Source organism: Acipenser ruthenus, chromosome 34 (genome assembly GCF_902713425.1).
Source record: "Acipenser ruthenus chromosome 34, fAciRut3.2 maternal haplotype, whole genome shotgun sequence".
NCBI classification, from domain to species: domain Eukaryota; kingdom Metazoa; phylum Chordata; class Actinopteri; order Acipenseriformes; family Acipenseridae; genus Acipenser; species Acipenser ruthenus.
The window spans coordinates 2,098,979-2,125,800 of NC_081222.1; the positions used below are offsets into that span (position 1 = coordinate 2,098,979).

Sequence of the window (26,822 nt, forward strand, 5' to 3'; positions counted from 1 at the left end):
GATTGTCTGGAGCGCTGAAGCCAGTTACAGATACAGGAAAGCTAGTCTTTCATTGAAAATGCTATCCAGTACATTAAGACAGTCAACAGAATGAAAGTAGGCCAGATTAGGTTGTTATGAGTTGGAAAGGAGTGGAGTGGAGTAGAGGGGAGGGGAGGGATGTTCAACCTTCAAAACTATCTATCAGCAGTCTGCCATGAAAATTGATATAGTAATGATTCTGTGGAGGACAGAATTACGACGACCTGACAGATTTTTTTCGTTAAAGAAAAGAAAAAGGTTTTACAACTTTAGAGAAAATAAATGGTGCAAACAAAATGTCTCCTTGCTCCCCCTCTTCCTTCTCCCCTCTCTCTCCCTCCCCTCTCCCTCTCCCTCTTCCCTCTCTCTCCTCTCCCTCCCCTCTCCCCTCTCCCCCTCCCCCTCCCCTCTCCCCTCTCTCTCCCTCCCCTCTCCCTCTCCCTCTTCCCTCTCTCTCCTCTCCCTCCCCTCTCCCCTCTCCCTCTCCCTCTCCCTCTTCCCTCTCTCTCCTTTCCCTCCCCTCTCTCCTCTCCCTCCCCTCTCCCCTCTCTCTCCCTCCCCTCTCCCCTCTCCCCTCTCCCCTCTCCCCCCTTCTCCCTCCTCAATAATGTAGAACTGTACAAAACAAAAAGGCAGTGGCACCCTAGAGAGAAAATATAAATAATAGACGCTGTTCTTTTTGGAACACCATTAAGAGCTCTTTAAAAACCAGGACTCCATAAATTAGAAATGTGGGACTCTTGACGTGACCCCAGACCTGCCTTTCCATGTATTTTACAGCCTCAGAAAAAGTTTCAGAAAGGACTCATTCATGGCCAACAATGCAGTACAATTATCTCTCTATGGGGGGACTTGAGGGAGCTATTAACTGAACGGGAATGATGCATGAAGACTCTTTGTGAAGGAAAGGAAACAGGATGCCTTGTGTATGACGGGAAAGGGAGGCACAAGACGCTCTTAACAAGAAATAAAAACACCCCAATAAAAAGAAAAAGGCTTTGTGGATGTGCATACACACACACACACACACAGGAGTCTCTGTTCAATTGATCTAATAAATGGCACATCTAAATACCATCGTTGTTTAAATCATTAAAATGTGACGACAAAGCCAGCATCTCCCAAGTGTCTTCTCTTCTGTGTTGTCGCCTATTTAAAACAGTGGAAGTACTGAGATCTGCCACTGTACAAAATCTATTCAATTTACACTTACAGCACTGTCTTTAACCCCTTAAGGTACACAATGAATTGAGCGCTTGTTGTTCAAATGGTTTCTTCTTAAAATTACATTTGAAAGCGGCTCGAGCATCACGAGGAGGAAACTGACCATCTGGATGACCGGATCCAACCTGTCAGTCCATTTTAAACCCTGTTTCGTGCACCTCACTGCAAAAATAAGAAAGTTTGGCATCATTTGTGGGACACTTATGTCCCTTGTGCCTTAAAGGGTTAAGATTTTGTCTTTTTTTTATCTTCTTAGAAAACTAATAAGCTTGTTATTTTTAGTGTAACTTAGTAAAGCTTGAAGAAAGCCTTCAAGTTTTTTTTTTGCTTGGGTGCAAATGAATAAGCAAAAAATTGTAAAAACCAAAAAAAAAAAAGAAGTTCTCAAAATGAAATGTCATGAGTTTGGTAACATGCTTGACAAATCCCACTCTTTTCTTTAAGGGAATATACCTAGAAAATGCATGACCAAAATTCCATGAACAAAACCACGGTGAATGTGCGACCTTGTGAATCAACAGACTGTACCACATACAGAACGTCCTTTCCAAAGCGTCTCCTCCATTCTTTAATAAAACAATGTTTTTGAAAGGACAAACACGAATCTTTACAAATGAGAGTGCTTAAGAGATCACTTCGTTGTTCGGTTCTAGTTCTGTAAAATGAACAGGGAGAACAACACAAGTAAACGCTTTGAAAATACGGCCCAGCGCATCTTTAAAAGGGGTATTTTCTTTCATAGAAACAGTGCTGCTTGTTTAAAAGGATGAATTACAGCGGACTCAACAGATTTTGCTAATGACAACAAATATCAGCTATGCTCTGTCAAATAATTACTCCGTTCTGAGTAGCTCCACGGCTATGTGCAGCTCTCTCTGTGAGATCAGGTTTCTAGTTTCATGTGTTTTAATTTCCCTCCCGTATCTTGATTGCAGACGTCTCAAGAGGAGGAAGGATCTTAGTCATTATTGTTCATGGTTTTTCTTTTTGAAGTGTTAACATTACCTTGGTACTCGGCAAAGTTTTCACAGTCTGTGTCATATGTTTATATAGAGAGATTATTATTATTATTATTATTATTATTATTATTATTATTATTACTAATAATGCTCATTGAAAATGCAGCGACTTCCCTTATAAAAGTTTACTACAGTAACTCTGCAAGGTCACAGTTTTCCCATGGTTATATTATGCACGGGTTGCCATGTTTCTTAACATGTTTTACGGTACCTCTCTAAGCTTTACAATGCTTACCTATACCCGTGCTTTCACTATTCTTGATTACACTGTGCTATGCTTTTACTGCGGTAAACCTTTATAAGGGTTAGTTTACCCTGATTTGTTTTTCAACATGCTTGACCTCTCTGTGCTTTACAATGCTTACCTGTGCCGTGCATGCATTGTGCTTTATTACACTTTGCTATGCAATACAATGGGAACACTTTATAGTGGATGTAACACTGGACTGAATGGCGGTCTGGTGATTTTGTCATGTCGACTTCTGTCCATTGAGAGCTAAATTGTGTCCACCAGCAGTGTGCTGGAGACATAACCAGCACCCATGTGCTAGACAGCTGGGGTGACTTTGGAGTTCAAAGCAGGAGATGGGGGGGGGGGGTGTTGACATCCTGGTCAAATTCCTGCACGGGTCAAAACTAAAAAAGCATCGCTGTGCATCGTTGAATTGTGATACTTCCTTTACATGGTCCATGTGCATTGTGATATATGGCACAGCAAAGAACAATTAGACTTGATTGAAGTCTTGAAAATCTGTAAAAGGAGTTGACACAGTTAAGACTGATGCATCACAGAAACCAGAACACAGCTAGGAAATTAAGTGGATACAAACGAAGGACGGAGAGTAGCGAGGGTGCATTTTTGGAATGGCCGTGTCGTTGTGGTCAAAATGGTTTAAATCTATCACAGTGAAAGCATGGTGAAGCAGGAATCAGGATAGATACAGCAAGTCACGCAAGCAATGGTATGACAGGTGCAATTGTTTTTTTTTTTAAAAGCGTAGCAAAACTGTGAAAAATTCCTTGGGCTTTCACCATGAAATTCTTTGCTGTACATTATGGTGCTGTGCTATGGTCAAGGTTGGGTGGAACACTAGTTTGAACGTATTAAGATGGCTTGTGATTTGTGTGAAAAACGAGAACAAAAAAAAAAATTAAAAAAGGGGCAGTTATAAATCTGAGCTGCTCCTGCTAACTAATGAGTTCCAGCTGCTGTGCTAAGCTACAGACACACCCTGGAGAGTTGAGACACAGAAAACAGGCTTCTCTTCTTCGCTTTATTTTCATATGGAAGTGAAGTGGGAATAGTTTTACACTTTGACCGAATTCCATTCTGACCAACAAGTACAGAAAATTTGAGAAGTCTGGGATTCATTTAATGAATTAACCAGCAGCTGATTAGTAACTGTTTAGTTCATCAAAAACAGCCCCCCCCCCCCCACCCCCCCCCAACAAGGAAAATGAGATCACCTCCCTTTTAAATGTTTGTCATGTTCTGTCATGTCGCATGCACAGAATAAGAATTGGAAAAGCATGCTGAGCTGCAGAATTACTGTACCCATGTAGGTTAGTGTTCACTCCTGGGGGTATTTGCATTGTGTTCCCCATGCCTTCTTTGGCACTCTATGTCAGTTAGATAAGCGTGTGCGGACACATCCCAAGTCAAACAGCTTTATACCAAGCCAGTGTATCCCCATCAGGCACTGTCTGCACAATTGTACCATGTTATGTTTCCTATCTATGTATCTATTTTATGGCAGGGCAACTTCTTGAACTCCATAGAGTTCACACAAACTGTTTTAAAATTTCTCAAAAATGAAATTAAACATGAGTGACAGAAAGGGAGATTACAAATGGTTAATCAGAACAGTCAGTCTTTTTCCAAGCCGTGGGGGTTTGCAAAGATAATGGGATAGAGCTTCTTGCACTTGGGACTGTTTACAAGAAATTGCAACATACCTTTTGGCATTCTCTTTCCAGAGGCCGATCTGTAGTCTACAATCTGTTTATATCTGCAGAGTGACTCAGTGGCATGCGCTTCAGAGCAAACAAACTGGGACTTAATGAGAGTGTTGCAAAAGCACCCTTAAACCTTGACTAACAATCTGGATGTGCTTATCAGCAGGAGCGCCCATTGAACCGCCTGTCCAATGAGGGATGGTGTAGTTGAGATGGTAAAAGTTATTGGTGTAACTGGATTTTATTGCATGCATTGTGTGCTTCTGCTTGGCTGAGACGATCTTTTTTCAACGGATTACAGGAAACTATAAGTGGATGTTTGCTTCCCCTTCACTCCAGTGAAGCACAGCAGTGGGGTTATCTGGCTCTGCTGCGTTCATCGCCAGCTTTGCAGCAAGAGAAGGCCTTGTAATTTTGATCCTTGTGCAGGCTCTAATTGCACGGCGTCCTGAGGAAGCACAGAAGAACGGCATGTTCATATTTCTCTGTCACGCAGAAAAAGGTAGATTGCAGTCCTGTACGAACCCCCACTATTAAAGGGATATTTTACTACAAGAAGGATCAAGCAAGCAAGTTATATGGTGTGTGGGTCGCTAAGCTATTCAAAGTCGGGGCAGTGAGTCGGAGCACTTAAAAGAGCATGCAGAAGGTAACACAATGGCAATCTTTATATAAGATTTATCTTCATTTTTCACACAACGCATTTAAAATGAGTCACTGGAAGGAATGCAGAATTTTCAACAGGAATAAAATGTTACTTAATTTAATGGAAAAAAAATGAATCATTTATAGTGGAGATCATCTTTTAAGAACCAGTCATTATTTCAGGATCCTTATTATCCTTATAAAAAAGTTTCTTCCAAAAACTATTAAATCATTCAATAGCGCTGAATTGATTTTTGAAGACATTGAAAAAAAGACTTCTAGTCGATTCATGTGACATTGAATGCTAGTTTCTTGTAGTATCGGTTTACCATGGCATATTTGCACTGTGTTTGAACCATGGTTATACTCTGGATATACCATAGTTTACCGTTTTTTTTAATACACTTTAACATGCATCTCAGGGCTTTACAATGCTTACCCATGCTTTAACATGCAGCTATGGACAAAAGTTTTATCTAGCATTTTAGGAGTGAGAAAAACTATATAAACATAATTTAGATCTTGTGTTTAACATCATGTAAATCAAAGAAAACTACAAAATGGTCCGCAAAAGTCTCGCCATAATACTAGTAGGCTACAGTAGTGTTTCATGTTAGATTTCGAAAAGTCACATTTTTCAGTATCTGGAACACTACAAAGCGGTGTGTAATTCAATATGGTAAAGTAACTTTATTCAGCAGGTTTCATTCGACTTTATGAAGTAAAATTAGCTAATTCTACAGGGTGACGCAAAACTTTTGGCCAGAGCTGTACTTTGACTAGTGGCACACTTATTTATTTATTTATTTATTGCCAATTATTTTTATTATTTTCTCCCAATTTGGAATGGCCAATTATTTTTAGGCTCAGCTCACCGCTACCACCCCTGCGCTGACTCGGGAGGGCTAAGACGCACACACGCTGTCCTCCGAAGCGTGTGCCGTCAGCCGACAGCTTTTTTTACGCTGCGGACTCACCATGCAGCCACCCAAGAGCTACAGCGTCGGAGGACAACGCAGCTCTCAGGCAGCTTACAGGCAAGCCCGCAGGCGCCCGGCCAGACTACAGGGGTCGCTGGTGCACAGTGAGCCGAGTACACCCTGGCCGACCTAACCCTCCCTCCCCCCGGGCGACGCTCGGCCAATTGAGCGCCGCCCCCTGGAAGCTCCCGTCCTCGGTCGGCAAAGGAATAGCCTGGACTCGGACTCGCGACATCCAGACTATAGAGCGCATCCTGCACTCCACACGGAGTGTCTTTACTGGATGTGCCACTCGGGAGCCCCATTGCTGTGGCACACTTTTCTCAGGGTGTGTGTGGTTGGCTCAGTGTCTCGGTTAATTTAGGTCACCTGTAGTAACTATATCACCCTGCATCTAGGGCAAACTCGTGATGGTTTGTGGTTTTGATTGCCTTTCGACATGCTTCCCCAAAAAATAATGTCACTCAAAACGACACCTCAAACTGGCTAGAGCCATGTGTCAGAAAGCGGTGGTTTGGAACGGTAAAGCTGAAAAAACGCAGACTGAACAGGGCCCACAATGTGTTTTAATAAGCATTAGGAGTCTTAGCCGGATGGGAAACGTTTAGCATTTTGCCTTAATGATTTAATGTGATCAGAAATATGCAGGTGAAATCCAGGATGTTGGCCTTAGTTTTCTACAGTAGTAACTATAAAGTTTGCTTATTTCATATTCAGTGTTTATTCATAGTCCAGTCCATATGCACGTTAATAGCGCAGTCATTTATTTTAAACTCTGGTGGTGTGCTTATTGTGACGGGTTAACAATTTCAAAATATGTTCATATTTAAACGTGCGTGATATCAAAGTTTAAGCGTTTAGGAAATTAAACAGATGTTTTAAGACCTTCCAGCGCGAAAGCACAGTACACTCCTAACCCTGGTAGTCAGAACACTCATAAAAATGTGTGCCAATAGCAGTTACAGAAATCAAACTTTATTATCATAATTCCGTAAATAATTCACAGCGCTGCACAAGAATCGAAACTCTTTTTTACTGGTCCGATTCTCGTGAGGGTTACAAAGTAGATATTCCGTGACAACCTGTATCTTTAATACCAAAAAATGCACAAAGCGATTACTGTATATATGTTTTGTATGGTATAGATTACGATCAGCACTCTAGACAAAACACGTATCCTGTACTCCCTGCTAAGTAAGCCGATACTGCCACGTGGAGTTGATGATGTAATGGGGGGTGGGGTTAAAGATCCCGCCCCCCATTGTGTAGTATTCTCATTCCCATTCCAGAACTCAAAGTCAGTACTTTGGTTTCCCGATCCCGATGCAAACTTGTGAATCAGTCATGTCAGGAGGTCATAGAAATCTGTGCACATTTCTGTTGGCAAACGCTTAATGGTTTACAGAAAAATACACACAAATAGCCTTTGAAACTTGGGAGGTCGGGTGGGTTTTGGGAAGTGCTTAATCACCGCTGCCGGTTTCTGCATCTGCATCCATCCCACTTACACATGACTGATAAACTAACAACTAAGTGTTTGTGGAATAGAAAGGGAATAAGCCAGCACAGATTCAGGATAACTCAGTATATGTTAGTAATGTTTTGTTTTTAAATAGGTTTATAATACTGTTTTTTTTTTTCGTGGGTTTTTTTTGGAAATGGTTTAGTACCCTACTGGTCTTATTCTTTCTTAATAAAAAAATGTTCAGTGCTTTAGGGTGGGATACCTGATCTTGTCCACTTCGGCCACTAAAACCACAAGCACTAAAAATTAGATATTAAATATATATAAAATTAGATATTAAATATATATTATTTATTTTTTAGCAGATGCCCTTATTCAGTGCGACTTACAATTGTTATAAGATATCACATTATACAGATATCACATTATTTTTACATACAATTACCCATTTACACAGTTGGGTTTTTACAGGAGCAATCTAGGTAAAGTACCTTGCTCAAGGGTACAGCAGCAGTGTCCCCCACTGGGGATTGAACCCACGACCCTCCAGTCAAGAGTCCAGAGCCCTAACCACTACTCCATATTTTTTTTTTTTTTTTTTTTCACCCCTCGGAATAAATACATTAATAAACAATACGGCTCCCAGCTACAGCGTTATGAAAGGGAGCACTGTAATATTAATCTATGCTGTTTGAGCTGCACAAAGTCGTGTCTGAAAGGGGCAAGCTGCAGCTGTCTTGGCCCACAGCGACCTCACAGAACACACAGTCCTGATAAAGACCACTAATAACAAGCCCTTCTCTGGCTAACTTAGCAGAAGATTTCATTAACGAACACTGAAGAGATAAACCCTCCACTCCTCCACTCCTCCACTCCTCCTCCTCCAGGGTCAAAGACAACAGGACACACTGGAGAGCACAAAGCCCTGTCAACACGATACACAGTGCTGCTGAGGGGGGAAAAGGGTGGGGAAGGGGGGGAAGGGGAGGAAGGGGGGGGATTGAAGAGAGGGAGGTTAAGCAGAGGTTTAGCATTTACTGGCTCTTCAATTCATATGAGTCAAGAAACAAGTTCTCTGGTCTAGGAAAAGTGACACTTATGAGCCATGAATAAATATATAAAGACAAGTAGCTTTCAAGGTAGGGTGGTAGAAAACAGTAACTATAGAATTATGGGTAATCTGGATATGCAAATATCAGCATTACAAGAGCCAATCAAATCGTGTGAAAGTCTACATTCACAGCGTTTTAGAAGTCAAAGCACAGCAACTTGCAGGCGTGTTTCGTCCTGTTTGGGGCTCATCAGTGCAGCATATGCATTAATTAATCCTAGACACACTGAAGGACTTTAAAACCTGTGAAGTATGCAAATATATTTGTAAAGATCAAAGTGAAATCGCAAAAAGAGAAAGTAAACATCCACACACAAAGCAAAACTAAAATGCGGTGTACACCACACAGGGTGGCAAACCAGGATAAACTATGATCAATGCATTGTATAACCACGGGGAAAGCGTAAAGCGTGGGAAAACTGCAAATCTACTGTGCAAATATATCGTGGTGCTCAATTCTGGTGCCACTGTATTTATTTTGCATTTTAAATAGCAAATCATTTTTTTGAACAGCACATGTTTGTTTGTTTGTTTTTTGTAACTTTGCACACATTGCCACCCGGTGGTATAATTATTATTATTTTTTTTTTCAAACTGTGATTCCTTTAAGAGCAGTTATACCACAGTGTTGATTTTTTTATTTGTAATGTTCCCGTTGATTAAATATTGTGCTTAATCTTTTAATGCGATGCAATTTTTATTTCAATACAAGCTATTCAAATAATGTTTGAAAAAGCATTTAAGCAAATTCTTTAGAAACTTGTTAAAAAAAAAAATTAGCAAAGGAAAGTGTGGCACCGTACTATGTAAAGTTACATTTTTATACTCCACAAGAAACTTAAATAGTTGTCATAACAAACAAACAATCAAAAAAACTTAAATACACCTTCCTTTGTATGACTCGTAAAATAGTCTTGCAATGTAGCTAGGATGTTTTCCTTTGACACAAAAAGTAGTGCAAATTTTATTTAATAAATGTGACAAATAGGACAAAATGTGTCCGTTTACAAAGCCATAACTGCAAACCTACAAATTGTCATTGAAAAAAAAGTCTTTTTTTGTCGGTTACCTTAGATGAACGTACTCGTGCACCAGCCCTTTGTAAGTAGCCCAGAGGGGGAAAAAAAAGTTTGTCAAGTGCTGCTCATGCAGCCTGACTGGCAATACCGGTTCCACAAACACAACTTTACAGAGGCTGAATGCTACAGTACTGACAACGCAAAAACGGCTCTCACTTCCTGTAAACCTGTGGGGAAGCGCTGCGACTACAACAGCTGTGAGGTAGACCAGACTTGAAAACAAATGTCAGCAGATCGCTTCTTTCCCCTCCCAAAGGAGAAGCTGCTTACTTTTGTGCGGGATATCGAGATTGCCGTCCAGTTTTTTTTTTTTTTGTTCGTGGTGGGAGATGCTGTGCATATGCGTTGTGGATGAACGTCAGCTGTACTGGACTGCAAGAGTTCTTGATACTAAGGATTCTTATGACTTATTGAATGACCAGATTGTGTAGCAGCATTTACCGATTCCCACCGTAACCGAAAAAAAAAAAAAAAATGTAAGTCGCTTTTGTTATTCATTATTATATTTTACTTTGGGGTGTTTACCGTTGTGGTCTTGAAAAAAGGACCATTTTAAAAAGAATACAGGACGACGCTACAAAACACACGTTTATGGCATCGCATGGGTGTTTTTTTCTAACCTGTTAATACATGTCTCTAAATACTTTCCATTCCTGCCAATGGAAGAGGAATACAAAACTGTGTTTCTGAAGGAACTGATTAGCCCACGCCACCCACGCTGTTAAAAAGTACAGACATTTTTGGAGACAAAACAAAAGATATAGGTTATTAGCTGGGATTGCTGTATCTTTAGAACCCCGTGTAATTGTTACACGAGTCAATTTACTAGCAACTTTTATCGCCTGCGACCAAATCCAGTGAGGATTGCCCCGTGTAACAGCCCTGACAACTTATTGTCAAAGTTCTGGCAACGCGATGGCTTGAGTGGACAGCGATCAGAGTCCGAGCAACAGATTCCAGGTAATATCCAATCAGAGCACTGGTGTGTGTCACGTGATTCTGTCTGCTACATTGAAAACAACGCTTGGAAATGGAAACGAAAGTCGCAATTCTCATAGAGTTTCATGAAGGTTGGTCAACACGTCGTTATTTTGGCAGTGGACTATTTTGATAACGACCAATGCTGGGAGAGTTACTGTTTAGCAAGTTTTTAAAACTAATTAAAATCTTTGTCCAACTATCGTTAACTACGCCCGAACTGCACTTTTGTTCAGGTCTCCCCTTCTTAATATTTAAAATACCTTTGTATAAAAGACATCAATAATAATAATAATAATAATAATAATAATAATAATAATAATAATAATAATAGGGGAATAAAAACGTAGCTACTGTAACTCTGCTAAACCGATGTCCATAGTATGTTATTTTGTTACCTTTTTTTAAACCGTTACTCCGCAGCACTGTGATAATATAACCATAAATTTATTATTATTATTATTATTATTATTATTATTATTATTATTATTATTATTATTATTATTAGTTGTTCAATTATTTAAAGATGACAGCAATACTAAATAGTTGTACTGATGTTTGGTATTTGTAAGTATATGACCTAAAAACCAGAACCACGTGACGTAGTTCTTAAATATGATTGGATATTGCTTGGATTAAAGGCAATTTGTATCGAATGCGAGTTAACTCGTGTAACAGGTCAAATCCCCCGTGGTGACGTCACAGGCAACACGTTGCTACAATTTATGTTGCCAGCCCATTTACTCGTGTAACAAGATTTTGATGGGACAGCTAAACCATTCTAAACAACAGTGGGTTTAAATACATTGTAGAGGCTTATTAGATGTTTGATGTGTGTCGCTGTTGAAACAAACTGGTCGCCTTTAACCGCTGTAAGGCACAAGAGACAGATGTCCCACGAAAAAAATAAAAATAAAATCTAAAGTCCTTTTTTCGCAGGGTGTTGAGAATTAGTGATGAGAAGACTATTGTGAATTGCAGTCATTTCAACAGCGATGACTCTGAATAATGCAGCAGTACTGAATCACCCCGCTGCGCCTTTATAAAAGCTTACCGCAGCATTTTTGCACAGCATTTTTGCACAGCATTTTATTTTTCAGTTTTAACATGCCCCTCCGGCGGTTATACTAGGCATTTAGCATAGTTTACCCTTGCTTGACATGTTTATTAATATGCTTTAACATGCTTGCACTGGGCTTTATTACACTTTGCTGTTCTCATACTATGGGAAACTGTTATAAGGGGTTTTTTTTTCACACAAGGGTGACTTCCTCTGCACCTTGCTAGCATTACTAACTGCAGTGGAAAGAGATGAGCGATATTTATATCTATATCTATATCTAGATATAACACTTAACATTTGATGTTCTCATCTTTTAAACGAGACCCGCTCCTCTAGAGAGAAATACCAGTGTTTGTGGTCTTACCAGCCCTTCAAAAAAAACAACAGCAACAAAACCACAGTAAGTTCAGATCATAGTCAGCTTTGTAAACAACTCTTGTGTGGCTGTTCAGAACTTCACTACATGAGATACAGCACAATGCTTGCAGAATACTGTTGTGGCCAAAAGTTTTGCATCAGCTGGAATTTTAGGACTGAAACAATATTTAAAAAAAAAACAAAAACATATAGAAACATCATTTATTTTGCATCCTGTAATCAAAGAAACTACAAAATGATATCGCAAAGAGTCCACCGGAAGCCACAATAGTAGTACAGTGCTTCATGTTAGATTTTGAAATGTCACGTTGCTACCACTTACCTGTGTGTGTGTATTTATTTATTAATTAATTTATTTTTAATTATCAGTAAATCCAATTAAAAAACATGTGTCTTAAATATTAACATTCCTGTATCAAACAGACAAACACAGAAAGATGAATCATAAGTCATTTCTGTAACAAGAACGATGCAATTAGACTGTGTGTGAGTCAGTTTCTACTGTAGGCCAGACAGCCCTTTTCTATGAAGAGAAGTGTTTCTTTAACACCCTTCTCCTTTGCGGTTTCGATTGCTGTGTCGCTGTGCTTTGGGAGATGATGACAGAGATATCTATCACACTTCAAGGCTGCTCTGTGTGTCAGAATGTTGCTTGGTAGCACGTTTAAACATCCTGATTGAAACTAAAGCCGAGGGAACAGAAAGACACTTTGTGGCTTGGAACCTGGTTTCCGCAGACTAGGTTTCAGGCCACTGCACAACACACCGGGGGAGACTTGGGGTTTGATACAGCAAAGTTGCCCCATTATCTTCTGAGAGCAGATTGATATCAAGACTGAACTGTATCCATAACTAAAGGAGTGTTAACTTGGTCCTTAGGTCTTTCTGTTTTAATTTTAATTTTGATATGTCAAAGACAACACCATATATGAAAATGCGCCTGCCACTTCCTGGTGAGATTTCATGTGTTTTGTCATTCAAACTCACTCCAATGGTCCATCAGCAATTAGACCATGTGGCCTACAGGACTCAGCAGGTCATTTACAGTCACTTTTGCCCTCTGACATCACTCAGCAGTCAACAGCCGGAACACTATTACCCTCTGACATCATCAAACAAAATAATTCCATTAAATTGCATTTTTATATTATTATTTGTTTATTTAGCAGATGCCTTTATCCAAGGCGACTTACAGAGACTAGGGTGTGTGAACTATGCATCAGCTGCAGAGTTACTTACAACTACGTCTCACTCGAAAGACGGAGCACAAGGAGGTGGGCAGCAGTGTGGAGTAGTGGTTAGGGCTCTGGACTCTTGACCGGAGGGTTGTGGGTTCAATCCCTAGTGGGGACACTGCTGCTGTACCCTTGAGCAAGGTACTTTACCTAGATTGCTCTAGTAAAAACCCAACTGTATAAATGGGTAATTGTATGTAAAAAAAAATAATGTGATATCTTGTAACAATTGTAAGTCGCCCTGGATAAGGGCGTCAGCTAAGAAATAAATAATAATAATAATAAGGAGGTGAAGTGACTTGCTCAGGGTCACACAATGAGTCAGTGGCTGAGGTGGGATTTGAACTGTGGATCTCTTGGTTACAAGCCCGTTTCTTTAACCACTGGACCACACAGCCTCCATAATAAATGGATGTGCGTGGCAGATACATTTCATGGGACTATTTAGTTAGCTACAATTAATAAAACTGATACTCACATACCTTAAAGAGGCCCCCAGTGAGCCAGACTTAACTCCAGTCAATATTGCTGTAATAAAGTCAGTATTTTCGTACAGTGAAAACCTATCATGGCCACAGCATAGAGAAACCAGACTTGTCCTCTGGCTTTAAGAGTATCTGCTCAGCCTAAAGCTCAGAAGGGTTATGGAACACTTGATTGAAATTCTTAAAATCCTAAGGAGCTGAGTGCAGGGCCACCGAGAGCCATCATGGGCCCCGGGGAAGGATTGATATGTCCCTCTGTCGCCCCCCCCCCCACTCCCCCCACCCCCCCATGATACTACATTCATCCGACTTTGTAGTATACTGTAGTCTAAACCAAGCTTCTAAACCAAGCAATGATATCTGAAATCTTAGCAGTGTCTGAGGGAGATCATTTCAACCGATACAGTATTCTGATAATGAGTTTGAAGGAAACTGTCAACGACGCGTAGAAGCTTCAATATCTCTATTAAAATCTGCAGCAGGATAGTTTACTTTTTCTCAAAGTAGTTATGTTTAAGTTATTTACAGTATTCAAATTTATTTTTTAGGTAAGTGAATAAATTTTTTTTTTTGTACAAACTCCACGTGTAATACTTATTTTATATATCCAGAGCCTCATCTCGGCTCTTAACTAATAGCCTGTATTATAAATATATTTGTATTTTAAGCGATATAACCGATCATTCTCTAATTGTGTTTACCACCAGCTGAAGAAAGTACTTTATCTATTTTACTCAATACAATTTTTCTAACAAACTGCAGCACCACATTGTTCTGAGCAAATTATAGATCTTAGTAATAGAATAATTCATACTGTGGTATATATTGTGCAACTTTAGGGTTCTTTTAAAGTTTTTTAAAGACTTAAAAAAAATACATAAAAGGAAGTGAAAGGAAGTGTTTGACAGCGCCTGGATACACAATCATTACATCACAGAAGCACATCGGCTCGCTGTGCAGTACAGGAGTTTTTCTTTTTAATGTGGTGGTGGGAACGCAAAGGGTCTTGAGCAGGGCTAGTTGTTTTAAAACATTTTATATATGTTTTAAAAAAAAGTTCCCTCTTCATCAGGGCCCCCTTTCGGGGCGTTGGGCCCCGGGGAAATTTCCCCGTCCTCTCTGCTCTCTGCAGGAGGCAATTACATTACGAGTTTCCATTTTCAATTTGGAACAAGCGCCTCCAAAAACACATTTGACATTCAAAAGTGGTTTTCTTCCCCCGTTGGATTTGAATGACTTGCTCAGCACAGCAGTAGGAGTTTGTACTTCTGAGGCCCAGACATTTCATGGGTGTCTGACGGCTTTATGCCGCGGCACACAGGGGGGAAAACCCGACTACAGTCTGGTGATGTTTTCATTTTCACTTCTGCACAGCTTTCCTGGAAGTGAGATCTTAAATCCTGAGATGAAAGTGCTTTCGTACCCCCACGATAACCACATTTATTAACGCAGAGTTTGCCCACCTGTTACTAAATATAAAACTACCTACACACATATATATAAAACTACCTACACATACACACACACACACACACATACACACACACACACACATATATATTTAATTTTATATCAGTGTTCCACAGTAAGTTCATAAGTGCCAAACAGGAGTGTAATATTTACATAACTTCCATGTAACACTATCTAGAAACGTGGATAGCAAATTCCTTATTCATTGTATTTAAACAGCCTGAAACACTACAGTCTACGCTTCTAAAAGTGTACTATGGTGTGCTGCGGTTTGCCATAAACTACAAAATGATATCGCAAAAGCCTACCGGAAGCCATAATAGCAGTGCGGCACATTTTTTAATTTGTTTGTGTTAAGTATATGGGAAACTACAAAGTGGTATGTAATTCAACATGTAAACATAACATTATTCAGCAGGTTTCATTCCACTTTATGAAGCAAAAATTAATTATGTAGGGTGATGCAAAAAGGTTTGGCCACAGCTGTAGATACTTTGACAGAAAAGTTTGGAAAGTAGGTCTTGTTGTCATACTGACTTATCACCCTGAAGAATCCTCCAGTACAAAAGTGGTGCAGCATCACAAAAACAGGTCAGACCCATTGCAAAAAGTTTACCATAGGAGCAAAATGTAAGAAAGCAGTGAAAGCATTGAAAAGCCCAGAGAGGTGTGGTAAAACAGATTTAAAAAAACAAAAATGATGGTAAATGCATATTATATAAAAAGGGGGGGGGGTTGCTAAATTGCCATGGGAAGCTTTTAGAAGGGCGCTGGTTCATGCCATAGTGAATGTGGAGATATCACTACTGGGATGCCATGGTACCAGTGGGTCATACCATTGACACGGCCCTTCAAAGCTGAACCAGTGAGCTACTATCGTACTGCATTGCCACGGAAGGTCATTTGCAGTTGTGGTGATGGGCAGCAGTGTGGAGTAGTGGTTAGGGCTCTGGACTCTTGACTGGAGGGTCGTGGGTTAAATCCCAGGTGGGGGACACTGCTGCTGTACCCTTGAGCAAGGTACTTTACCTAGATTGCTCCTGTAAAAACACAACTGTATAAATGGGTAATTGTATGTAAAAATAATGTGATATCTTGTAACAATTGTAAGTCACACTGGATAAGGGCGTCTGCTAAGAAATAAATCATAATAATAATAATGGCTTTGGTCAATAGCTCTGCTTGGCTACAAGACCTCTGTTTTCGCTGCACTCCCCCTGAGCTCAAATCACTAACAGGATGCAGTTTAGTCATATACAGCGGAGCTAGATCTTCCTCTCTGCTTATTTTAGAAAGCCTGTACAGTCAAGCAGAGAGCTGCCAGTGTTTTAGATGCAAAGTAACAGCCCCTGATTGTCATGCAAGTCAAAAGATTTAAAAGATTTGCACAACCAAAGTTCAGTTATTATTATTATTATTATTATTATTATTATTATTATTATTATTATTATTATTATTATTATTATGATATTGACTATCATGATCTATCCCTTCTGCTATGCACTGGACTTGCCTGGCTTAAACACCACGTTCTCAGCTAATGTATTACTGCACTAATGTGTCATTATAGAAATGACTTGTAATCCTAATGCATCCCATTTCATATTGTATTCTACTAGTATTGTTACACTTACTGCAAACTACACTGTATTTATATGTCAATCTTGCATTGTAACCCTGTACTGCCCTGTAAGTCACCTTGGATAAAGGCATCTGCAAAATTAATTAATTAATTAATTAATTAATTAATTAATTAATTAATTAATAATAATAATAATAATAATAATAATAATAATTTAGAGGGAATCTTGCAGGGCATTTTAAGCTCAGTTTGCAATTAACTGACATCAGCAGTGAATGTTTTGCAAAACAAAGTTAAATTGAATCCAGATACACTGTGCGCCACGTTCTTCTTCTCCATGAATCACATTATAATTGCATTGCATTGTAATCTTTCCAGTGCATCTTTCTTCAACCCAACCGCAGTTGTTGACAGAGTAAGTTGTTTCACTGCCTGTCTGTTGTTTCCGGGCATTACATTGTTGCATGGTTTTTTTTCTAACAAAAAGTCCCTTTAAAACCTCAGATATATTTGAGACTGCCTTTATTGTTGCTTATTTCAGATGGCTGTACAGTATCACATCAATATTAGTGTGTGCTATGTATTAGTAAACCATGCCCGACAACATCAAAATACAGAAGCTGAAGATGAGGGTGATTTTACTTCTTTAAAATGGTAGTGACAGCTCTAAGCATTTAAAAAAACTATGACAAAAATTGACACATTCCAATTTTACTGCACTCTTCGGAATGCAGTTTTACAGCATTTGGTTTTCACTCCACATGGGCAACAGAAATGAGCCAATAAGACACTGCATTCCTCCAATGCGATGCAATGCAGTTTTAGTTCAACAGAACCAGTGTGTCGAGTTTATAGCGCCGCGGAATTCAGTTCAGTGATGACAGGGGCTGAATACCGTGCTTCTGGCGTCAGTCGAAACGGTTTTAATGGATGCATTGTAGAGACAGGCAAGGCTGCACGTTTTTATCACTGTCAACATTGTCTCAGCACAGGCATGTTGAGTCTCTGCATATTCGCAAGTTCAATTTGCAAAGCCGTGGTTCAGGCAGGGAGCTCACTCTTAACCTTCGATCAAATCACGAAAATGTCTATTTTAGGTGCTTCCAATACCAGATCAAATCGTCAATGAAACAGCTAGTATCTTGTTCGTCCTCGGATGAACAATATGTCCAATGATCGACAAGGAAGGGATTTATATCCTACCTCAATCCGCTGCGTCCCCGCTGTGCGTCAGAGTTTGTCACCTCCTCCTCCCCAGCCTTCACTTGCTTTTCGGCTTCGTCTAACGGGGGAGGGCAGCTATCCTGCCCCCCTGCTCATGGCTTCCCCACGGTCAGCCTCTCCACTTATCTGCGAGCTAATTTAGGGATATCTGGAAAGGCAAGACCAAACAATATAGTGTAAAAATATGTATAATGTAGTAGTGTTATCTAAGCTTTAATAAATAATCTGTGGGATGAGATGCCTGACAAAGTGACTGCTTTTGATATAGGCTGTTCATTTTGACACCTTTGAAATTGTGTTGACAAATATATAGTGGGTGTGAACTACAGGTCTGAACTACAGCTGTGGCCAAAAGTTTTGCATCAGCCTATAGAATGAACTAATGTTGCTTCATAAAGTCAAATGAAACCTGCTGAATAATGTCACGTTAACATATTGAATTACACACCGCTTTGTAGTTTTCCATATACTTAACGAAAAACTGACACAAAATTGAAAAATGCGACATTTCGAAATCGAACATGAAATATTACTGTACTACTGTTGTGGCTTCCAGTAGACTTTTTCTTTTTCAATATCATTTAGTAGTTTCTTGAGTACAAAAGATCTAAATTATGTTCGTATAGTTTTTAAATTATGTCTCAATCCTAAAATTCAAGGTGATGTGAATTTTTTAGCCATGTTGGGATGATGTAAACAGATAAATTATTTTTAGGTGTCAAATTAAAAACTGTAGCTTGTCGCTCGCGGCTGTGATGCTACAGGTTATGAAACCGAGAGATTTTTCAAAATAAGAAGTAGCTGAAAATACACTCAACTGGGTAAGAGAACACGAATGAAATAACAGAGAGTGAGTGACTGAAACCGCATCTGAACGAGCGAGTGAGGCACAGACAGGCATGCAGACACACTGGGCAGCCGTTGTTTTTTTTAAATTTTTTTATCTCTTTGTGTGCTCATCTGGGCATGCCCTGGAACAAGAAATCATATGCTAGTTTATCACTTTATCCCCAGGTGTAGAATATCTAAGGTAACGACACAAGCATCCACACTCCACCCCTCCTGCCTTCATGCTCTCATTCTTTATAGCCTTGTTGAAATGCAGACCCTCATGCATGCATGTGCCTGCCTGTCTCCAAGCCTCTAAGCTTTCTATAAACCTTGCTTTTGGTAGTCTGATAAACCACAAGATCAAGGCATATATTGTGTATATTCTCTTCAGTCACTGCGTGTATAATTGTACCACGTTTGCAATCTATGTATATATTTTATAATGCATAGGTGTTTCATCAAAGTTTTGGCAGGGTAACTTCTCAAACGCCATCGACACAAATGGGTTTAAAAATTCCAAAACTGTAAGTAGCAACATTGTTGCAAAAAAAGAACTCTATATACATAACATGCACAATAAAAAAATGTTTTTTCCACAAATTGAATGACAAAAGTGTACTGTAAAAATATATTTTAGGGTGTTTATGAATAAGAAATTACCAGGTTTTCTTTTACACCCGAAGCCCCCAAAAACTAGAGCTCTTAACAACAACAGTATCATCGCTCCTGTTCATCAGATCAGTCGCCCCGCCGCTGGTATTGTTCAAACCTGGAGATTATGTTTAAACACAGCGAGGCAAAGGCCAGCATGCAGCTACCGACACCAACAATAAGACACGAAACCAACAAGCAGAGGAGAACTTGAATCATAAATATGAGATCTGGTACCTTTTTGTTTGAAAATGAACCCCATGGCTATATTAAAGTTTTTAACGTTTGATGTTTTTATCAAAGGTTTTGCATTCGGTCACATAGAATTAACATCCGATTTTCATATTAACGGTTTCATTTATTACATCTGCAGCACTGATCAGGCGAAGAACATTGGAACGTCGTTGTTTTGTTAACCCTTCGTTGCACTGATGAGATTTGAATGCACTGCTGCACGATGTATGCAAACAGGATGCGTCGCTAGAGATTACAAAAAAGGGTTTGTAAAATGCAAACTGGTACAGATAACCAAGTCTTCGACTTCACATTCAGCACAGAGAGTAGAACCAAAGAGCATGAATGGAAGCTGTGTAAAAGTAAGTTTAGAACCACCTACTGTAATAGGAGGCAGACCGTGTGCTTAGAAGGGAGGAGTGGAGAACCACCAGCAGACCATAGCATCTGCAGAAACGGCAACACCATGGATTTGGAACAAATATTGCAGTGGTCCTGCCACTGAAGCACTGGTACAAAGGTACTGGACTGCAGTTGATCACCAGCAGTACGTTTGTGCCCCAGGACCCTAACAAGCGGGCTGTGCACTGCACAGTGGCATGTATTCTACTAGGTACACTCTGCTAATCACATTTCAGATCCCCTTATTCTACCATTGCACCTCAGTACAGAACCATTGCATTGCATTATCGTTTGCAGTTAATACAACATGCATTATTATTATTATTATTATTATTATTATTATTATTATTATTATTATTATTATTATTATTATTATTATTATTATTATTGTCAACAACAACAACAGCATGCAAATATCTGAATAAATAACAAGAAAAAACTTTGAAAATGAGTTATTTTTTTTAGGCATTTAAATACAGTACCATCTGCTTCCTTATTGGAAAGTACAATGCAATTCTTTGGGACACAGAGATCTGCCTATTCAGCAACATGACGTTTTCTTTTTATATAGATTTGGGTTTGTACAGTTCCTGTTCTGCTTGCAATAAAGAGAAAACCTCCTTGTCAGTTTTAGCTCCCAGCGCTTAAGGTTTTTGCAAGAGACAGTTTAACTTTACCTTGTGGGTTATACATCTGTAGTTGACCTTTCTCTTACTCTTCATGCTGGCCCGCTTCCCAGACATGCTAAGTGTGTGTATCAGACTCCTTTATTAAACTCCCACACCGTCTACTGTGAACACAGACTATATAACAGCGTTTCATTTTTCAACAGTGATCTGGAAAAGTTCCATAACCTTCCACTACCTTAACCCTGTAATTCCCATTTCTGCGTCCCGTACTGTACGATGCAATGCTTAGCCACCCCCCTATATTATTATTCTTTTTAAATCCATCCAATAAAAGTAGCTTTTCAAATTTCAAAAATGTGTGGGCATTACTGGGTAAAGTGACTGCAGCTATAAAATTCCTTTCATAAATTTTGCATGCACTTCCGTTCTCTGTACAGCTTTGAAATGTGCGGTTTCAATAAAAACATGGCAAAGATGTTGCACACGTGTGTTATAAACATGTGTACTACACTTGAAAAGTTCTCTGTTTGCGTGACTTGCCTTCCAGGAAATGTATTACACTTGGCGACTGACTCATTAGACTCATAGTCATCTTTGTGTTTCCCTTCACAGGTGATCCTCAAGTGCTTTCCTGGCTCCTTGGGTTAACGACACTGACATGACCACTGCTTGCGTGTCAGGAACAACCCCAGGACAAGAATGACTCCCTGCCAAGCCTTCTAGTACTGCAAAACTGTCACCATGAGGAGCCTATATGGACAGTATTACAACTTGTCCGTCATCGAGGAGCATTACAGATACACAAAGAATGTCTCCAAGGCTGGCGTCATGGCCAGCACCAAGGACGGCCTCCCCACGATGTCCATCTTGTTCGTACTGGTGTGCTGCGTCATCATTTTGGAAAACCTGCTGGTCCTGATCGCGGTCTTTCAGAACAAGAAGTTCCATTCCGCCATGTACTTCTTCATCGGCAACTTGGCGTTTTCAGACCTTCTGGCCGGATCGGCCTACATTGCAAACATCTTGTGGTCCGGACGCAGAACCTTTGAACTCTTCCCTGTCCAGTGGTTTATACGGGAAGGTACAGCTTTTATAGCCTTGGCAGCGTCTGTTTTCAGTCTGCTGGCCATCGCCATTGAGCGCTACATCGCCATCACCAAGGTCAAGGTCTATGGAAGCAACAAGAGCTGTCGGATGTTCTTCCTGATCGGCGCTTGTTGGATAACTTCCATAGTTCTCGGCGGCTTACCAATAATGGGGTGGAACTGCATGAACAACCTTCCGCTGTGTTCGGCTGTCCTGCCTCTGTTCTCCAAGATGTACATCTTGTTTGTGGTCACCATCTTCTCCATCATCCTCCTGTCGATTGTGATCCTCTACGTGCGCATCTACCTGATTGTCAAGTCCAGCCGCCGGGAGGCCGCCGCGTCGCCGGCTTACGCCTTGCTGAAGACGGTCACCATCGTTCTCGGGGTCTTCATCGCCTGCTGGCTGCCCAGTTTCGTCATGCTCATCCTGGACGTCTCCTGCCCCGCCCAGGGTTGCCCGATACTTTACAAGGCACATTATACCTTCGGGTTTGCGACCCTCAACTCTCTCCTCAACCCAATCATTTACACGCTGAGGAGCAAGGACATGCGCAAGGAGTTCTTGAGGGTCCTCTGCTGCTGGTGGATCTTGAAAAACGTACGCTCCAAGGACCGCTGCATGATTCCTCTTAAGAGCTCCAGCTCTTTAGAACACTGCACCCACAAACACGAACACCAGACCCCCATCATGCAGGACTGTACAACGTGCGTATAAGCTTTAGTGTTAAGTCTACATCCCGAGTTTTTGTTGGGGGATGGGGGTTATATATACAGGGCGATCAAATATCAAAGACTGTCAGGTTATAAGGAGAAGAGTTGTGCTTGTCAAACAAACAGCCCACTAAGATCAAGTTGTATGGAGACAATTCTAACCCAAGAGGTGAAATTCAGAAAGGATTCAGTCCAGTCATGCTGCGCCGAGCTGCTCAGAGATATTAGGAATGCATTCACCAAAAGGTACATCAGATTAGGTCCTGAGGTTCATTTCCATCAATTTGAATCTCACACAGGGATGAGTTTTGATACCAAAGTAACTGTCATAGTGAGGTTCTGCTGTCGCTTTGAGTCTTGTGTGGGATGATTCATCAATTGCAAGCGTCTGTGCCGTTGTGTTCAGTGCAGTATATCGTACAAAATCTGGTGGAAGTATAAGCGAACAAAAGCAGGACGAGGGAGGTTTTGTGTTATGCTGGGGTTTTTTTTTTGTTTTAAGAAATTGTGAACAAATCCAATCTTGTTATAGGTGGAAGACTGAGAGGACAGGAGACTGAATCCTCAACCCTGGACTGGAGGGAGCACCCTTTCTCTTACAGGGTGAGGGAGGGAGCAGATCAGTCTTTATAATTCAAACCCTGGACTGGAGGAAGCACCCTTTCTCTTAGGGGGTGAGGGAGCAGTTCAGTCTCTGTGCCTCAAGCCTGCCCTGGACTGGAGGGATCACCCTTTCTCTTAGGGGGGTGAGGGAGGGAGGGAGCAGTTCAGTCTCCATGCCTCAAGCCTGCCCTGGACTGGAGGGATCACCCTTTCTCTTAGGGGGGTGAGGGAGGGAGGGAGCAGTTCAGTCTCCATGCCTCAAGCCTGCTCTGGACTGGAGGGACCTTGAAGTGTAGTCCCCATGCTCAAGCAATGGTTTGCATCTTAGCCATCCAAGAAAGTTGTCTAATCCACTAAAATGCATTTCACTTAGGCCCCTGTATATGTAGAGAATATGGAATTGACTTTAAAACCACTACTAACCAAGGCAAGAGCCTACAGCCAGGAGTGGAAAGGGTTAATACAGACACAACATTGCAACCCATTGTTGTAGGTGGGAGGAGATTGCTTTAGGCACAATCAGGCTATAAATATATTTGAACCTTGCTTCTATTATCATGCTTGAAAATATAAACATAAAAAATGTAGGAGATTTTAAAAGGCATAAAGCAGATCATATATATAAAACACACTTAATTAAAATTACAAAACATTATGTTAATATGACATACATACGGCAAACCCTAATTTTAAACAGTATTTATTATTTTAAAACTATAATTTGGCTAAACGTTTTTTCTGATTTGCTGGGTAAGACCCTGCTTAATCAGGCTCAATACAGAAATCTACACCCCTCATCACTACGGTACTAGTAGGAGTAAATGCCAAACCAGAATGAGTGAATCTGGGAAAGCCCACAACAATTCACTGATATTTAGCGGCTGCAGTTCACATAGTTTTAGTTGCTGCAGCAGAATGATGGTTTTGCAGGACTGCTCAAGTTCTGCTGCAACAATGAAATCTTGACCCTTTTTACTGCAGCCACAAAATCTGTAGATTTGTAGTAAAAAAAAAAAAAAAAGTTTAATTGATTTGATCTGTTTCTCAGCATAACCCCGTATTTTGGTTTTTGGTTCGATGGGATGCTTTTTGCTGTACACACAGCAAGGTTAGAAAAATAATCTGGACTCACTCATTCAATGGGGGGTTTCCTGCTTCGCTGTGACTCCTTGTGTTTTATAGTCAAGAACAAAAGAAAATACACCTTGGGTCAGTTTTCGATCTGACTAAATATCCACCCCTCTGTCCATTCCATGCACAACCACCCAGTGGAGTCATAAGACTAACTAACAATTAACTAATTGAACAGACTGTATGCTGCACGGTGGTCGTGAATCTAGTGAAAATACCATTATAACACAATGTGATAACATTCTATTAATACCCACGGATTAAACCATTATTGAGCACCGCTGACCAGTGGCTGTGGCTGGAATGTTTTAGAGCAGCAAAAGAAAAGTAATATACAGATTTAAAAGAATTTAAAGTCTGACTATAAGCGCTGCATCGGAGCTGTTATCTATTTAATCTTGGGCCGACGCACGCATGTGTACAAAAACCGACACAGTCTGTGAAACTTAAATAATGAAAAAGCACATTGAGCAAGGCATCCTTCTGTCACTGCCGGTTTAACCTACAGTCTTCATAGGAGAGCAGCCTTAAAAGTGTCCGTTCTTCTAAAGAACAAAATAAAAAATAAGGTTCCCATTGCAAAGCAGTCTGAAGCATTCCAGGTTTTACTCTGATTGCAAAACCTGGACTGGATCAAGCAGCAGTGCAACGGGAGTCTTGTTTCTATCCTTGGGGATGATTCATATATATATATATATATATATATATATATATATATATAGTATATATAGCAAGTATTGCATGTAATGTGTTCAATGTGTCTCCTGCCTACTCTCTATGTTAACAGAAATATGTTTTTCAATCCATTGCCACTATTGAGGATATATATATATATATATATATATATATATATATATATATATATATATATATATATATATAGCTAGAGTTGGAGGCAGATTCAATTGAAAAGATACAGAGGAACTTGTACAGGCTGGACACACATGTCACGTGAAGCAGTATGAAGAGTTAGTACGTGGTACAGAAAGACAAGCCGTTTTCATTTTATAATGTACCGTACTGTGGAAACCAATACGCCGATGGTGCAAGGCTTTTTCTGAGCTGGAGTTTATGCTGTGTTGGGATGCCATTGTAATCCCAGTGTATTACCCTGGAGATAGATCCATCAGCAGACCATCACCAGCCATGGCGATGCATACTGAACAAACGCTGCACCGTGGTCCTGAGACCATTAGCATATTACCAATGCATCACACCATCTTCTTGTCATGTGACAGACATGTATGCATTGCACTGCAGTCTGAAGTTGCATGCTGCATGCATACTGTAGCACAGAAGATCCACGCTGCATGCCGTATTGTTCCATAACACTGTGTGTGCGTGTTCAGCCTTAATTAGGTCTAATGACTCACTTAAACAGAATCATTCACTGTTGCTACTTGCGTTTAGGGTGTGCCCTTGTGTAGTGCCGTAGGGCTGTGGGAAAAAAGAAAGTTGCTCTGTATTTTTGTACTGAATCCGACTCTTGTCTAGAATGTTTAATGTGAAAGTGTGACGTCACAGCACAGTATTATTGTTGTTCGATGAGAAGTTTTTAATGTGTAGAAAAATCGTAATTTTTTAAAGCACTTCCAAAAAAAAAAAAAAAAATTAATAGAAAAAAGAAATTTGAAGATATATTGAAGTCATACCCAGACTGTTTGTTGGCGTTTTTGTTTTTGTTTAAAAAGGACGCGATCTGCTAATGTGATTTCGAAGGCGACATCGTTCAAGCGGTTTGTAAATTGCAGTTCAAATGCATGTTAAAACTACGATTGCAATGGAATTACTGTGATATGTTGCAGTTACAGTGCTAGCTAGTGCAGATTAACTGACAGTCACGCATCTGTATTGCCATTGGTTCCAATTTTTTTCTCTTTTGATTCAGTTATTTTCATCAGGGGCAGCAGAAACAAGATTTGGTCTAATCTGGACAGAAAATATGTTCTATCTGTTTTGAATGTGATAAATTAGAACTGGTTAGTAATATCTCCTGATTACATCCTAGGATGTCCCCAAAGGATATGCTAAGCAGTATTTTCAGCATATTCCTATTTAGAAAATTAAAAAGCGACCCTAACCACTAGCCCCCTCCCCCCTCTCCCTTCCTTAAAATAGAAACAAAAAATAATAATAATCATGCCGTACCTTCGTTTTGTTTAAACCCACCGACACACACAAAAAAAGCATTGTATCCTACTGTAGAATAAGAAAGGGCTTTGGCCCAACTTATTCAAAGGAATTCCTGTGTTTTACACCAGGAAGTTCCTGCTGTTTACAGGATACTGTTATTATTAAAGTGTTTTGATGACATTGGTCTGAATTTCCGGCAGAACTCTGAACTTGCAGAGAGCTGTTGCTTGCACGTTCCCTACAGATGATGGGGAGATGGTCTCTTTTAACCCCTTCAGGTACACAAGGAATTGAGCGGTTGTTCGAAATGACCATTTGGATGACCAGATCCAACCTGTCAGTACATTTTAAACCCTGTTTCGCACACCTCCTTGCAAAAACAAGAAAAATAGCATCTGTGTCCCTTGTGCCTCATTCATTTCTGCAAGCTTGCTGCGTTTAAAAACCAGCTTTGAAAGCCAATAGAGGGATGGAAATAAGACTCCTACTGCATA

The 26,822-nt window shown here is 40.1% G+C and overlaps 1 protein-coding gene across 3 annotated transcripts in view; it reads left to right on the forward strand.

Annotated features, from left to right (window-relative positions):
* The window catches only part of LOC117402036 (sphingosine 1-phosphate receptor 2), a 32,874-nt gene extending 6,642 nt beyond the window's left edge, over window positions 1–26,232 (forward strand). The window contains exons 1-2 of one of the 3 annotated variants that reach the window (XM_059006921.1): window positions 3,789–4,722; window positions 21,275–26,232. In XM_059006921.1, the coding sequence (XP_058862904.1) occupies window positions 21,404–22,465 (1,062 nt within the window). In that variant the 5' untranslated portion in view covers window positions 3,789–4,722; window positions 21,275–21,403 and the 3' untranslated portion in view covers window positions 22,466–26,232. Of the gene's footprint in view, window positions 1–3,788; window positions 4,723–9,109; window positions 10,461–21,274 lie in introns of those variants that run through there. The other 2 variants (XM_059006920.1, XM_059006919.1) reach the window with 2 other exon arrangements.
* Window positions 26,233–26,822: the final 590 nt, after the last annotated feature.